At 46.9% G+C, this 14,338-nt stretch overlaps 1 protein-coding gene across 1 annotated transcript in view; it reads left to right on the top strand.

Annotated features, from left to right (window-relative positions):
• Positions 1-14,338, top strand: part of NOC2L (NOC2 like nucleolar associated transcriptional repressor) — a 41,845-nt gene that overhangs the window by 2,793 nt on the left and 24,714 nt on the right. The window contains exons 2-11 of the mRNA XM_029962401.1: positions 638-806; positions 1,300-1,416; positions 2,026-2,143; positions 2,574-2,664; positions 2,940-3,018; positions 4,661-4,771; positions 5,793-5,906; positions 6,707-6,895; positions 9,030-9,169; positions 12,627-12,738. Of these exons, the coding sequence (XP_029818261.1) occupies positions 638-806; positions 1,300-1,416; positions 2,026-2,143; positions 2,574-2,664; positions 2,940-3,018; positions 4,661-4,771; positions 5,793-5,906; positions 6,707-6,895; positions 9,030-9,169; positions 12,627-12,738 (1,240 nt within the window). The remainder of the gene's footprint in view (positions 1-637; positions 807-1,299; positions 1,417-2,025; positions 2,144-2,573; positions 2,665-2,939; positions 3,019-4,660; positions 4,772-5,792; positions 5,907-6,706; positions 6,896-9,029; positions 9,170-12,626; positions 12,739-14,338) is intronic.

Genomic DNA, 14,338 nt, shown 5'->3' with positions numbered 1-14,338 from the left:
TCGGATTTTTTATTGTGCCTGTGTCAAGTCAGTAACAGCAGTGGAGAAAAGTTCCTGGGTGCTTTTAGTCTTTTACAGGGTATAATTGGAGTCAGGCAAAACTTGCTTTGTTTTTCCTTAGTTTGTGTGTATGTGCTCTCACTGCAAGATAGAAAATGATGAAGTAGTTCTTAGGCACTGATAATCATTATTAGAAAACAAATTTTTGAGTGTAACAAAACAAATTCTTGAGTGTAACAAATTTTACTGAGCTTTCATTATCAGTTTTTTCTGGTGGTACAGCTTTCAGTGTTCTTTACAAAAGCTCCTGAGAGTAATTCTGACAAACAGATTTATTTTGGCTTTTCAAGGTGTTTTCATATCACTATCCAGATACAGCCTGATGTCTCACTATCAAGATTTCTCAATGCTTAATGAAAAGAACCTTTTGCAAGTCCTCCAGGTGTTAAACAAGGCACAGAACTGTGGCCACAGCCCTGACAAATCATCACCACTGAAATCAGCCCCAGCTGTGCCTCAGTGACCAGGGGCTGCTTGTTTTCCTTACAGCGTCAGCAGTGAATAAAGTTAATAAATACACATCAATAAAGTCTGAGCGGTGAATAAATGCTAATTAATGTTAATCCTTATCCCCCAGGAGGAAAGGAAAGGCATCTGAACACAAGGATCAGCTCTCCAGGCTGAAGGACAGAGATCCTGAGTTCTACAAGTTTTTGGAGGAAAACGATCGCGCGTTGCTGGATTTTGATGCCTCCGACAGTTCTGATGAGGAGGAGCCACTGCACAGACCCCCTGATACACTGGAGGTACCAGGGCATGTTTTGGAGGGCTGGAGTCAATTAATTCAGTTACTTTCATGTGAAGTTTTTAAGGTCATTCACAGGTTGTAATCCAGAAATCAGCTGGAGGTTTGAACTGAGCACGAGAAGTTTGTTAAGGATTGTCAAAGCAGAGCCTTAGAGTGTATTTTCTTTTTAGTGAATGCTTTTCTTTCTAGGGTATTTTTTTGTTTGTTTTTATGTCATCTTTTCCAATAATAATTTTGCCTCAAGTAATGTGTTTTCTCCTTGATGTTTTACATTATTAAGACGTATTTATGTAGCAAAACTGCACAGCTTCAGGAGCTTTTTTTTTTTGTTTTAAATTTTTAATACCTCTAATTTCATTTTTTCCTTACACAAAGTACTGGTAACAGCACTGATAAAATCAGGGCTGCCTTCCTCTTCAGTAGCTGCTCAGCAAAAGAGGTGGGGCCAGAAGTGTAGAAACCTTTTCTCAGTCTTGCTATGACTTCTCTAGGAAGCAAGTGATGAAGATGATGAAGAAGAGGAAGAACAAGAAAAAGTCAAAAAGAAGAGAGATTCTTTCATCACTGTGAGCCTGAAAATGGTTGAAAACTGGAAAAAAGCTGCAGAGGTGAGCAGGGGAATTGGACTACAAAGCTCTTGAGTGTCCTCCTTTAACCACAGTTCCACATATGTTATTAACAAATCACAAGTTGATCTTTTACAGGCACAAAAACCTACAGAGTAGATTTATGCCTCGTGCTGCCAGAGCTCTTGTTTTTCACTATGACTTTCCAGTGCAATTTTTTCTTGTACTGCAAGGTTGGAGTGCTTGAAGTCCATCGGAGGGAGAACCTGGAGAAACGTGTGGCTCAGAAGAGGCCAAAATGATAACATTTTGATTTTTCACCCTCTTGCATTGTGCATTTGGAGGCTCCAAGAGCTTTTGTGGTCACGTTTTGAGTAGTAGTGAAATGGCTTGTCCTTCTGACTGAGGGGAGGGAAGATCACAATTGGATTGCAGCTGATTGATTGCTTCTCAACCCCTAGGCAATTAAAAGCCAATTTTAGAGGAGGTGAAGGCCACTAGTGTTTATTAACACTGTCCTGACCTTTATCCTTCATATCAGAGCTATTTCTGCCATCAAACTTAGAATGAATTTCAGTACTCAAGCGCTTTAGAGTTTCAGAAGATCTGTTGCTTTTTTCTCCTCAGCAATCCTTTTCCTTCTTTCCCCAGAGAAATCTGACACCAAGGCTCTTCCATGAAATCACTCAAGCCTATAAAGCAGCTGTAGCAACCACCAAAGGAGACAGTGAGGGTGATCCCAGCAAGTTCCAAGTGACTGATACTGCAGGTGAGTTCACTGCACTTGTGTGAGGAGAGGGAAATGATTTTTGTAGGGCAGTTTAGCTCTTGGAAGAGAGTGGAGATAAGCACTGGCAGGAGTTAACTTACCCTTTCACAGGCTTCATTTCACTTAAGTAGCTTATCTTCCTGGTGGTGAGTCTGTGCAGTAAAATCTTTTCTGGGCTCCCAGTGCTTGGTGCTGTTTGCTTGGAGAAGGGCCCCTGTGCTAAAAGCTGTCAGTTGTAATCTTATTCTTCAGATAAAAAAATTCTAGGATAAGGCAAACTGGTGTTTTCTTGGAGCTTGAGGAAACACAGCAGTTCTGCTATGGCAATTACTGCTTCAGTTCCTTGGGGAGCTCTTTCCACACTAGCTGAGAAACCAGGAATATGTGGAAAATCATTTACAAGTGCTTTGCTGACTTTTGTTTTAACCAGTGTTCAATGCCCTTGTGTCCTTCTGTATCCGGGACCTCTTCCACTACCTGCAGGAGCTGCTGCTTCCCAGGGCCCCAAAGAAGAAAGCAAAGTAAGTGTGAGGGGATTTGGGAACTGCAGGGTCAGAGAAAGCTTGGAAGTTCTTTGAATTGAACTTTCTACTGCCGTGCTCCAGGCGGTTTTTACAGAGTAGAAGTATTTCTTCTCACCCGTGACATAATTTTTACTTCTCTCAGTTTGTGCTTTGCCAGCAGTTGTTACTCACTGGCAGTATCAAGGAATTGAACTCACTGCTCGTTTGGCTGCTGAAATCTGGTTTATTTGGTGGGTTTTCTAAAGCTAAACCCAACTGTTGCTCGTTTCCAGGCTGGTTCTCCCTTCCACCAGCCCACTCTGGGGCAAACTGCGACTGGACGTAAAAGCGTACCTTGGCTGTACCATACAAGTAAGAAATGTCATCATAATCTGTTCCTGGGGTCAGTCTGTGCATTGCTGGGCTGTTGTTTGGGATGTTTTGGGATGAGGCAGATGGGCTTTTGCCTATCTGAGATTGGTGTGTTCATCCAGTTCCCTGTCTTGTGGAAGCATTTGGTCTAATTAACACTTTGGAGGTCTGTAGGATGGTTGAGTCAAAATAGGGAGCCAGTAAAGAAGGGTTGGATTAACATTCTGGCAGTTGTTTCTGTCTTAATTTGTCTGACAAATTAATATTTAATAGGCTTTAAAGTAGCTTGCAGTGCTGTGCTCCTAAATTCTGCATTGTTAATTCAGTTTTTGGCACTATGACCTTGCCAGTTCTTGAGGTAAATACTAAGAAGGTGTTATGTTGATAACCTCACATAAGACATATCCTAGAGGGATGGAACATTAATATATATCCCCAGAATAGCTGATGTCTGCTGTTTCAGATACAATTCATGGATTATTTCTGAAAGAAACTCCTGCCCCCAGTTTGTTGGTTTGTTTTTTTTTTAAGATTGCTTCATCATGCATCCCCAAAGTTAGAATATTAAAAGAACAATGTTGAAATACTCACTGTTCAGAAGCTGAGGGCAGGGGATGCAAGGAGAGAAAGCCAGTGCTCCTAGCTATAAGCTGGAGAATGACTTAGCAGAAAGGACATTTTGATCAGTAGAGCTTTTTTTCTCTCTCAAGTCGTGGTGCCTCCTGCCAGCAGCAGAGGATTGCAGTAGACAAGGAAAAGCTGGCAGTGCAGTGCCTTGGAGCAATCCCTGCTCCTGTGCTGACTCTGAGAGCCCTCAGTGCCAGCCTTCACCACAGGGCTTCTTCTGGCACAGTAGTTTGTCAACAATATCTCCTTTCCTTTCCTTTCCTTTCCTTGTGGTGTGTGAGGGACTTTGCAGAGGAGACCTGCTCAGTCCAGAATCTTTGCAGTGCAAGGAGGAGAGTGAGGAAGAAAATTAAAAGTAGACAACATGCCTCTGCTTCCCAGCAGCTGGGATTGCAGGCAGAGGGGCACTGCATCAGGCAGAACCTCTCTCAAAGTGACTTGGAGTTCAGGATGTCTTCACATTAGAAGCTGCAACACCTCTGGGTTTGGCTCCAGAGAACTGGGCTGAGCAATCTGGAAATACAAAGATGCTGTTTCTTAATGGCTTGTTTTACCCTTTGCTTGAGGTAAACCTCTTGGTACCTAATAGTTTTCCAGCTTCCCCTTAAGAAATCCAACAGTGATCCAGTATGTTATCACCTCAGGTGGTTTATTTCCAAGCCTTGTGTAGACTGAGGGCACCTTTGACCATTTGTAGTGAGATGACAGAGGTGTTGCTGTCATGCCATCTGCAAGATGCCTTAAACTTCATATAGACTTAGGTTTTGCAGTATACACAGATGAGGTTCTGTGTGATGAGCTGAGCTCACATTTGCCAGGCTGATGTGCTTTCAGGGCAGTTTTTAACTCACCTTGTGTCTGCTCCTTTCCTGAGACAGCTCTTCCTAGCAAAGCCTGGTCTTCCAGTCTTTTAGTGACACAGAAATACTTGGAAGCAGCAAAATGCAGATGGTGAAGGAAGAGGTGGTGAGGACTGCATGCTAAATGGGATTGTTACTTTGTTTTCCCTCCACAGCTCCTGTCCTGTTTGACAGAAGCCTCGGTGGGTGCAGCAGTGCTCCAGCACGTCAACTCCATCGTGCCTTATTATTTATCCTTCCCAAAGCAGTGCCGTGCCCTTCTCAAGGTGAGGGGATGTGCTGTGATGTGTCATTTGGATCTGAGGTACACTTTTTCCCCCCTCCAAACAAGCCTTTTGTGGTATTTGAGCTGGATCCTGTGACAGTTCAGTCTCTTGTACTATTCCCTTGCTCTGCTTTTGGTTCTGGAGAGGATTCCTGCCTCTCTCACAGGCCTCCCAGGTGCCATGAGGTGATCTTAGCCTGAGGTGAGTGGGAGGTGGCTCTGTGTAGCTGCTCCTAAGTGGCAGGGAGGTGTTTTGGGAAGCTGTCTGCTGCCTCCTCACAGATGGAGTAATTGCTGCCTGTGTGCCAGGCGCTGGGAACGGCTGTGATACCATTTCCCTCTCCAGAGCTGGGGGTGGAATATTTTTACAGAAACTTAGTCACAACTGCTGAGCATTAAGAACAACAAAGGAGGCGTGGAAGAGATGAAGAGGGCAACAGGGTGACATTTAAATGAAAAAACTGCAACATTTAAATGAGGCTGGGAACCCTCTGATGACAAAGATGACTGGTGTACAGGGGTGGGAGGTTGGGACACCTCATAGCTGGAGGTGTAGGAGTCTGCTCAGTGCTGTTCTGGGGATTTCTGAGGAGGCTTTTTCAGCCCTGCTGCTGAAATCTTTCTGATGTTCTGTGGAGTTCATTAGTTCAGATGAGGTAACTGGTTTCTGGAGGCATCAGCCATGATCGTGGTCCTGCTGTACCAGGTTCTTCCTGACAGGGCCAGCCATGGCCAAGTGAATCTGTGGGAGACTGAGTCACATCCAAGGCTGGTGCCTGTGCTCAGAGTATTCAGCCACACAAATAAGTGCATGTATTTTTCAGAGGTGCTAGTTTTGGACAGTTTCCTTTATTTATTGTGAAAACATCAACCTGTTTCTGTGGTCTCACAGCTGGAGTATAAGGACAGAAGGGCTGCCAGTGCTGTTGTTTTTGTGTACAGGAGAGAAACTCAGGCCTGTGTGTAACCAGGAAGGAGCTCTTTGTCCCTTCACTTATCTCTATCTTTCTGTTTTATCCCAGCAAACAATTACTTTGTGGAGCACAGGTGAGGAAACAGTGAGAGTCCTGGCCTTCCTTGTGCTGAACAAGTTCTGCCGCTACAGGAAGGAGGTTTACCTGAGTCCCTTGCTCAAGGTAAGCCTGGTGCTGGCTCTAATCTGCAGCTTTTCTTTCTCATGTTATGTGCAAAATTAAAGCATTGAGCTGCAACCTATTAGATGATGCTGGCTGTGTCCAGAAAATTAAACAAGGGAGAAATTCTGTTAGGTCAGAGTGGTATCTGCTTCCTGCTGCTGCCCTTCCTGCTGGAGGCACAGAGACTCTGATCTACATACTGGGTGAATACTCATCTTCCAAATTCTTCAGGGCTCTCCTGAAGTGCTGCCACACAACTGAGCTGCTCTGATCTTTCACCTGAAGTTCCCAAGTGCAGTTTTTTGTGACAGTGGCACCTAAGAAAGAGGACTGTGCCCAGCCACAAGCACGGATGGCTCAGACCATCCCGAGTGCGTTCTTCCGAAGAAAACCAAGTGTTTTTTTTCTTTCAGGCAAACAGTGGTGGGGAGGTCTCTGAGCTTTGTGCTAAAGAGACTCTTTCCTGTCTCTCCTAAAGAAGGAGCAGGCTGGATTACTGCTTTTGCATGTTTTTTTGGAGTGACTTGTCTGATAACAGGAACACTTCCCCCCTGGTTTGGACATACGTGGGTGGGGAGATTTTCTTCTTGCAGACAAACAGTGGTGGGAGCTGCGTGCTAAACAGACTGTTTCCTGTCTCCCCCTAAAGAAGGAGCAGGCTGGATTATCACTTTTGCATATTTCTTTATAAAAGGAACACTTCCCCCCTGGTTTGGACACGCCTGGGTGGGGAGGGTCAGCGCAAGAATGTTTCTCGCCGCGTTTTCACGTGGTCGTATCTCCTCCTCTTCCCTGCACAGCAAATGTACATTGCCTTTGTGAAGAACTCCAGGTTCACCTCTCCCAACGTCCTGCCCATGATCAACTTCATGCAGCGCACCCTGACAGAGATGTTTGCCCTGGACACCCACACCTCCTACCAGCACGCCTTCATCTACATCCGCCAGCTCGCCATCCACCTGCGCAGCGCCATGACCATCAAGAAGAAGGTGGGTTACCTCTCAGGGGTGGAAGGAGTGTGTCCTCCTGCAGGGAATGTGTGGAGAGGGGAAACTGGAGTCATCACTTCCAGGCTTTTGGTGGTGTCTCTAAGGTGCCTCGCTTGCCTGGCCCGTTTCATAACCTGCTGGAGCTCCGGGGTTGCCCGTGGTGGAATTTCAGCAAGGAAGGAGAGAAGAGAGAAGGCTCTGGGGTGACCTAATTGTGGCCTTCCAGTACCTGAAGGGAACCTACAAGAAAGATGGAGAGACTGTTACAAACTTGCAGAGAGGAGGTTTAGATTAGAGATTAGGAAGGAATCCTTCCCTGTGAGGGTGGTGGGGCCCTGGCACAGGTTGCCCAGAGAGGCTGTGGCTGCCCCATCCCCGGAAGTGTCCAAGGCCAGGTTGGATGGGGCTTGGAGCAACCTGGTCTAGTGGAAGGTGTCCCTGCCCACAGCAGGGTGTTGTAACTAGAAGATCTTTAAGGTCCTTTCCAACCCAAACCATTCCATGATTCTGTGAACTGCAGGGTGGGAGTCACTTTTCTCTCCCCACCTGCAAGAGTCTGTGATGCACTTCCCATCTTGTGCCTTGGGCACCCTTTTTCCCCTCTGAAGCTGCTGTTTGGCAGCCTCTGTCACAAAACCTCAAGGTAAAGAAGATTAGGAACCACCCTGGTGTGTGCATCTCTCCAGAGAAGTCTGCACTATTTAAAAGACTTAATTGAACAAAGCAGCTCAGACCTTTTGGGAGCAGCCCTGGTTTCAGCCACCTCTAGTCTGACCTCAGAAATCTAAGTCAGATTGCTAATCCTGGCTTTATTCGTGTTTAGCAAAACAGACCCCACTAGATTAATTGTTCAGCTGCCCCCAAACATGGCAGGATTGGTGACCAGCTAAATCTCCTGGCTGTTCAGACATGGGGATAAATAAGCAGAGATAAATGAAGTCTGGGCTGCATATCCCCTAATTGGATTGCACTGGCTTCTTACACCCTTAGTTCTGGTCCAGACAAGAACTAAATCCACTTGATTTCACAGCTGGGGAGGGCTGTGGAACTTTAAATGAGAACAGCACAACCAAAATGTACAAATCCAAGCAATAAGCCTATTTAAATGGAGCAGTGGATGGTTGTGCAAGGTGATTACAGGAGCAGATTGCTTGTCTGTCCTTGTATGAGAGAAGCTGAGAAGAGCTTTTTGGTCCATCTCAGTGACCTGGTGAGAGCTGGCAGAGCTCTGCCATGTCCAGCTGTGGCTTGGCTTTAATCCCCCCTGCAAGGTTTGGTCCAGTGGCTGCAATTGGGGGCTTCTGTCCTTGTTTCAAGCCTTGTGCGTCTTCCTTATCCAAGAAGAGATGACCTGGGCCTTGAAAGTCTGAAACAAACACAAGTGGGAGCTGAGGCACCTTGTTGAGTTTTATCTCCTCTCTTCTTCATGCAGTTTTGGGGAGGGTGTCCTTTAAAGACTCCTGCTCTGTTCTGGGCTTTTATTTAGTCTGGAATGGGGCAAGGCTTGACTCACTCTTAGCCATGCTACCAAGCCAGCCTGGAATGTTGGGTGAATGTGCCTTTGCTGTCAGGCACACTCCTGGCCTGTTGCTTTGGTTTTTGCTGGTAACCAGAAGGACTAGCTGAAAAACAAAGCTGAAAGTTTGTTCTCAGCTCTGCTGCTTGTCATTTTTTTTTTTTACCCTGCAGTTTTAAAAAATGAAGCTGTGCTGGGCAGTGTAGTCTTCAAAAGCAGGGAAGGGAGTGCTGGGATGATCATTTGGTCTTTGCTTTGACAGTGAACAGCTAAATATTTCCTGTGCTTGGCCACATCCCCCATCTGCTGTGAGCTGGGTCATGAAATCATCCTTCTCAAAGGAGCCACAGTTGAGCAACACCTCCAGCCTGCTTTTATTCACATTATTTCCTTCAGGCACTGACTTGTACCAAACCATAACGTTGCCAATGCAGCATCTGAACTTGGCTGGCTGGTGGCTCAGCCACTGCTCTCAGAGTGACAGTACAACAATGGTTATTCCTCCCTGAGCAGTGCAGTGTCCTGCATAAAATGAGTCTTGTGGAGAAACCAGGGTTGAGTTCCTCTCAAAACGCCACGTTTTCGAGTTTGTGCCTTTTATTTTTCCCTTTTCTGCAGGAGAACTTCCAGTCTGTTTATAACTGGCAGTATATCCACTGCCTGTATTTCTGGTGCCGTGTTCTCAGCACAATCTATCCCAGTGAGGTCATGGAGCCCTTGATCTATCCTTTGACACAGGTCATCATTGGCTGTATAAAGTAAGTCGAATTTTTTTTCTTTTTGGCCATATTTGTCCATTCCTTGATGCAGAGCAGTTGCTGAGGGGTGTTGCTGTTACATGATTTGGATTTAACCTTGCATTTCAAGGAATTGAGTCAGAGCTGCTTTTGACTGAAGCATTGCAGCCAAAGATGTGTTGTGAGCGTGTTTAGGTGGTGAGGAAGTTGCTGTGTAGGTTATTCTTCCCTAGGCTAAATTCTGTGTATAAGAGAAGTGTCAGTCTGAATAGCCTGGACAGTTATTTTCCCAACTGTACATAGTGGCAAGGAAAATGTTCTGTCTTGCTTCAGGATCTTAACTGCAGAATCAAGAACCTCACCTCCAGCTCTGTAAACACAGTTAAAAGATGCATTTTTGTTGCATCTTTGTTAGAATTTGAAGAACTGGGACTTGGCTGTTATTTTTAGTGTGTCTGCTGAGAATTTCTTTCTCAGTTCATACACGAAATTTCCGTGCTTTGAAAGGGCTGTTAATAAGGAGCATTGAGGGAATTCCAGAATCTCTGGTGATCTCCAAAATCCTGTTAGCTCTGTTAACCAGATTCTCAGCTTTAAAACACCACCCGCCTGCCCTTGGAAAAACTCCCAAGTGGTGGTGAAGATAAGCAGATTTAAACGATCGTTAGAGTATGCAAACATCCCTCTTCCCATCCCCCCCTCGCCCACAGGCTGCTTCCCACTGCTCCTCCGGAGCTCTGGTTGTCCTGGGGATGAATCTGGGCAGTTTTCTACCTCTCCAGGCAGATAAATCAGGTATCTGGGGCCAAGGGAAGGTGAGTTGGGTCAGTCTCAGCAGTTTTGTTGGAATCAGTGATGGGCAGGGCTGCTTGGCACGAGCTACAGACACTGTGTGACAAGGCTTTAGAGGTTTGGGGTGACCTAATTGTGGCCTTCCAGTGCCTGAAGGGAACCTACAAGAAAGATGGAGAGAGACTTTTTACAAGAGCCTGGAGTGCCAGGACAAGGGGGAGTGGCTTCAAACTGGCAGAGAGGAGGTTTAGATTAGAGATTAGGAAGGAATCCTTCCCTGTGAGGGTGGGGAGACCCTGGCACAGGTTGCCCAGAGAAGCTGTGGCTGCCCCATCCCTGGAAGTGTCCAAGGCCAGGTTGAGCAACCTGGGCTAGTGGAAGGTGTCCCTGCCCATGGCAGGGGATGGAACTGGATGATCTTTAAGGTCCCTTCCAACCCAAACCATCCTGCTCAGGAAAGTAGAAATAGATCCCACCCTGGTTTCCTTACTGAGCCAGCCAAGTGTCTGGGATATATAAAAATGGAGTAGGTTAGAAGATGTGGGAATGACGTGGCTCCATGGGGCAGGATGCTGTGTAACATCTGGAATACCTTCTTTCCCTTGTGCTCCTGGTGTGGGGTAGTGATTTATCCAGAGGGATGGGAGGAGAGTCCCCTTCCCCACTGCCCTCTGTGCCGGGAGGTGGCGCTTGGCTCCAGCACAAGGACAGTGACCACGGGCTGTGTCTGTCTGTCCCTGGGATCTGATCACTCCATGTGCCACCCTGGCCTTCTGTGTGCCTCCTCAGTCCATAAGCTCCTCCTCCTGATCCGTGTGCTTGCATCTGTCCAAGATCTGGATTGGTTTTTTGCAGCAGAATCTCCCTTTCTGGTATCCCTTTTCCATAAACTTGTTTTCTGTCCATATCTGCTTGTGTTCTTACCTTGCTCCCAGCCTAAGCTATAAAAAGGAACTTCCTCCCTGGTGTATAGTTAAATGAGGATTTTTGATGCCTGTTAAATTCCAGCCTCTCAGCACACACAGGGAAGAAAGCAGGTACAACTTCCTCCATAGGGAAGCAAGCACAGCCTTAGTGTCCCTGAGCAACTTCCCTTGGTGTCCTGTGCTGGTGGGGCAGAGGCTGATGTTGAAAGAAGCTTCATCTGTGGGCACCAAGACTGTAACAGAAGGAGCTGTAGCAAGCAAAAATAAACCTTGAGAAGTTTTAGGCTGTTCCAACCCCACAGCCTGTGTCCTGGCTGCATGGGAGAAGTACAGGAGGCATTCCAAGACACAGTGATGGAAAGACATTGGAGGCACTCTCCACTGAGATGAAATGTGAGTCAGTTTGATCCCCCTGGACTGACAAGGCAGTTGGACCTCCCTCAGGAGAGCTGGGACCCAGCTGTGTTTTGTATTCCCTGTGCATCCCACCACTGGGATGTTGAGCAGATTGTTGCATCGCCACGCACTCTAAAATTAATGGTCTTGGTTTACAGTAAATCTATACACTTAACAGGTTTATTCCTCGATCAATTAATTCCTGAGAATGGCTTTCGTCATCTCCAGTGGTGCCAGATCAGGGGTGCAAAGTAGATTTATTTCTATAATGGATCCAATGATAATTATTTCACTATTTGGAGGGGAGGGAGATGCAGGTTGATTTATGGTGCCTGGTCAAGCATTTTCTCTTCTTTTTTTTTTTTTGTGCTCTCTTGGATTGCTCAGCAAGCCCTTTGGGGAGGGGTTCATTTATCAGCTTGAACCTGTCATCTGTGAACTGTGTTTTAAAAAAATAAAACTCCTGTTAATATTGGAGGCACCCAAGTGCAGGTCATTCAGAGTGAGAGGCTTCCAGAGTGGTACAGTAATGAGGTCTGGTGTGTTTTAGGGGTTGCTCTCCATTCTCCCCTCTGCTCCTGGCTTATGTGGTGCTGGGGGAGCTGATCCTTCTCAGTCCCAACCTGACAAAGGGAGTTGGCTCAACTTTTGTCTTAATTAGCTGAGTGTGTAATGATTTGAAATGTAGGTGAAAGTAAGTCTGGCCTCTTCCCCCTCCTCCATGCTGATTCCTGGCTGTTCAAATGTACATGTTGCCTCTCTGAAGGAGGTGGGAATAGCTCAGGAGGGTTGGAGAGAGCTGAACAGATCTGGTTGTGGGAGGTCACTCTGTCCTTCCAGATGTGCTGGTCACTGCTAGTCCAGCTCCTGCCCCAGTGACCTTCTACACTGAGAGGGTCACTGTTCAAGTGTCAGCATGAACTCTGTGGGCACAAAGCCTGAGAAGGGAAACCTCTTCCTCCTCTGGTGTGCTGGGGGAGCTCTGTCCTTGGCCAGACTTGCTGCTTTAGATGGTCATTTCACTGCTGGTTCCTGCCACTTGCCCCATGCTGGGAGCATGAGAGCCAAAAATGTTGAACCTGACTAAACAGCATCAGTGATAAAACTTCATCTGCAAAGCTCTTGCAGCACTTTCTCCCAGCAGAAGCTGTGGGAAACCTGTGCTTTGGTCAGAGGAATTTGCGTGTTAGTGTTACAGCCTTAACGTGTGAGTTTTATTTCCCACTGTGGGATAGCTCAGTTTGCTGTGCAGTACTGAAGCTGTCTTTCTTCAGCAGAGCAGGAAAGGCTCTTGAGTGCCACTGAAGGCTGCAGGTGCAGTTCCTGGATAAACTTGGCCTAATATCCTTTCTTTTCCCCCCCAGGCTGGTACCAACGAACCGTTTCTACCCTCTGCGCATGCACTGCATCCGTGCCCTTACCCTGCTGTCTGAGAACACCAGGACCTTCATCCCAGTGTTGCCATTTATCCTGGAGGTTAGTTTGGTTCCTGCTGACACCTTCTGCCTAATAAACACACTCACTACACCCACCAACAGCTCCTGAGATTTCCCACTTCTCTTACTGCCCTAAAATCCCTGGCAAACAGCATCAGACAATGTATTGTTTGGTGGGCAAATAGGATTAAACTTTTATTGGCCTGTGAGTTGCACCTGAGATCACCTGGGTGCAAAAATATGTTCCTTGGTGGTTTCACTGATGCAGCTGGAGTGGGAAACAGGGGTTGCCAAAGAAGAGATTCAGAGGCTCAGCTGGTTGAGCTGGTTGCAGTGACTCCCCAAGCTGTTGTGTTCATGCCTTAGCAAAAAGGAGGGGTTCTTCCTAACTGCAGACAAAGGGAATAGGAAGAAAAAAGCCCTTCAGGAATTTAAAAGTTATTTAGAAAGATCTCTGTGAGCGTAACCTGGCAAAATTGAGTATGTTTGGTGAAACACTGCTATTAAGGGACCATCCAGCTTTCCCATGTATCAGACATTTGACATCTCTCCACATCAGTCTTTCTAGTTTGGCTGCTGTGAGAAGGTAACACAGAAGTTTTGCAGCCAAATTTCACTGAAGAAGTGTGAGCAAGGCGGGGTGAGGAATGCAGGGAGCCCCAGGAGGTCAGCATGAGGCTGGACACTGAGGGAGGAGGAGGAGGAGGGAGGGAGGCTTCTATAATAATAGCCCTGAGTCAGCCAGGCTCATTCCTAATCAGGTTTTGTTGAAGCAGAGGCCTTTGTGGTTTGGGGTTGTTATAAATGTCCCTTGCAAACCACATCCTCAGCCTGAGGAAGGCAGCAATGTTTATAAACCTCCTCCCGACCTGTGTGGCTTTGCCATTCCCCTGCTTCCTTCCCCTTGGTCATGCGTGTTTGAAACTCTGCCAACCAGATTTTGTGAGAGAGGCATCCCCCCTCTGAGGTCCTGGTGAGGATTCTCTCTCTGCTTTTTACTTTTTAGTGCTGTAAAGGTAAAACTTTTTCCCCTCGGGGCCTTTTCCCCCCTCTTTGTGTCCTGGCCCCGACACCTCGTCTCTAATCTGAGTGTCAGGCCCCGGCCAGATGTTCCCACACTGCACTCAGAGCTTCCTCCCAGCTTCCTCCAGCCCCCAACCACATCCCATCCTGCTGGGTGTGTTTGTGAGGCACTGCTGGGCTCTGCTTGTCCAGGTGTGGTGACAGAAGGGGGCAGGGTAAATGTGTGCCTTAATTTCTGTAACCCAAGATTTCTGTAACTGTCACGATGTTAAACTCTCAAATCTCCCTGCAGCTGTCAGCCTTTCCCTTCTTGTCTGTCTCCTGCAAGGGATCCCCCAACTAGTCTGTGGAGTTCCCAGGAGCATTCAGGACTGTTCCCTTTGTACTTCTGTCTCTTCCCAACTCCCTCCTCCTCTCTGTCACAGAGGTAGCTGAACACTCTTAGAACCCTTAGACTGTCTCCACAAGCTGTCTTCAAGCAGGAATTGTATTCCAGCTGTGCAGATGAGATGGCAGGAAGTGGGAAGTGACCTGTCCAAAGTCTGAGGGTGGCTGTGGTGATGCTGGGAGGAGAATCTGCAGTCTGATGCCCAGCCATAGTGCTTTGACTATGAACC

This window comes from Manacus vitellinus, unplaced genomic scaffold, assembly GCF_001715985.3.
Source record: "Manacus vitellinus isolate BGI_N305 unplaced genomic scaffold, ASM171598v3 scaffold_46_pilon, whole genome shotgun sequence".
Taxonomy (NCBI): domain Eukaryota; kingdom Metazoa; phylum Chordata; class Aves; order Passeriformes; family Pipridae; genus Manacus; species Manacus vitellinus.
The sequence above is the reverse complement of the archived record's forward strand: the minus strand, read 5'-3'. Positions and strand labels throughout refer to the sequence as shown.